This window comes from Cebus imitator, unplaced genomic scaffold (genome assembly GCF_001604975.1).
Source record: "Cebus imitator isolate Cc_AM_T3 unplaced genomic scaffold, Cebus_imitator-1.0 Scaffold392, whole genome shotgun sequence".
In the NCBI taxonomy this organism is placed as follows: Eukaryota; Metazoa; Chordata; class Mammalia; order Primates; family Cebidae; genus Cebus; species Cebus imitator.
This window is the reverse complement of record NW_016107707.1, coordinates 1,503,288-1,504,803: the sequence shown is the minus strand read 5'-3', so window position 1 is coordinate 1,504,803 and position 1,516 is coordinate 1,503,288. Positions and strand designations below refer to the sequence as shown.

Genomic DNA, 1,516 nt, shown 5'->3' with positions numbered 1-1,516 from the left:
ACGGGGTTTCACCGTGTTGACCAGGATGGTCTCGATCTCTTGACCTCGTGATCCACCCGCCTCGGCCTCCCAAAGTGCTGGGATTACAGGCGTGAGCCACCGCGCCCGGCCCGACATTTTTGTTTTCTACAGTTTATCTGAGAGACAATAGTGTCTGCTGGGATTCCTGTTTACAAAGTATTTTATTTTATTTATTTATTTTTGAGACGGAGTTTCACTCTTGCTACCCAGGCTGGAGTACAATGGCATGATCTTGGCTCACTGCGACCTCCGCCTCCCGGGCTCAAGTGACCCTCCTGCCTCAGCCTCCTGAGTAGCTGGGACTACAGGTGCATACCACCATGCCCAGCTAATTTTTGTATTTTTAGTAGAGACGGGGTTTCACCATGTTGACATGGATGGTCTTGATCTCTTGACCTCATGATCCACCCGCCTCGGCTTCCCAAAGTGCTGGGATTATAGGCGTGAGCCACCGCGCCTGGCCTACAAAGTATTTTAATTTAAATAATTATATTGCATTTTCACAACCCGATGAAGTATAGGACATTCAGAGGTAAGGTGAGAAAACTGAAGGACAGAAAGCTTAACTCATATTTTTGTTCAAGTTCGGACTATTTTTAACTGGCAGAATCAGGATCTGAACTTGCATCTTCTCATTCCAAGTTCAACACATGGTGACTGCCATCTAAGAGGTGAAACATAGGAACTTCCAGAACATTCACTGGTTGAAATGTCTGGTTGATAAAATTTGGAATAACTGGGACATGACTTTTTATTAGGATGCAGGATGGCGTTTTCACCAACTCCTCATCCTTGCTGGAAGGAAATAGGCAACAGGTGTCCTGGGTTCACCTAGAGCCCAGGGGATAATTGTTTCAATACAACTGCTTCCAAATTGGTGACAAAAATTAGTTTAATTATTTTAGAAAACCAAATGTAACCCAGTTTTAACATCTTAGGATGTTTAAATGTTGCTTGTGTGGACACATAGGTGCAGAAGGCCACGTGCAGGACCCAGCCTGCTTCTAGCTTTGTGGCTGGGAGCAAGCCACCTTGCACTCTTATCCCATTTCCTGCTCTATAAAACAGAGGGTGAAAAATAACACCTGATTTTTTTTTTTTTTTTTTTTTTTTTTTGGTGAGGATCTGGTGGGATGGTCATGTGCCTTGAGGGAATGTTCCCGGACAAACATAGGCACAAAACTACCAGCAAGAGGCTCAGTTTGAGGAGTTAGTGAGTGTACTATTCTAGGAACTGACGGTCTTTCTGCATGAGAGGGAAGAGCTTGGTGGTGTGGTGGCTTTCAGGGGCCAGAGCTCAGGTTTTAACTGATGATGCTGATGTTGTTTTAACGTGGTGTCCTGCTAAAAGATGACCCTCGCCTCTTTCTTCTCTTTTCTCCATAGATGATCTTAGTAGCCATATTTTCAGAAACGGGATTTTTCGATTATTGTGCTGTAAAGGTAGGTGTGATGTTGCATTCAATAATTCTACACTGATTAATTTATATATGTA

The 1,516-nt window shown here is 43.7% G+C and overlaps 1 protein-coding gene across 3 annotated transcripts in view; it reads left to right on the top strand.

Moving 5' to 3' along the window:
- Positions 1–1,516, top strand: part of OCA2 (OCA2 melanosomal transmembrane protein) — a 218,243-nt gene that overhangs the window by 69,922 nt on the left and 146,805 nt on the right. For all 3 annotated transcript variants that reach the window (XM_037731346.1, XM_017508501.2, XM_037731347.1), the window contains one exon: positions 1,408–1,464. In XM_037731346.1, coding sequence (XP_037587274.1) covers positions 1,408–1,464 — 57 coding nt within the window. The remainder of the gene's footprint in view (positions 1–1,407; positions 1,465–1,516) is intronic.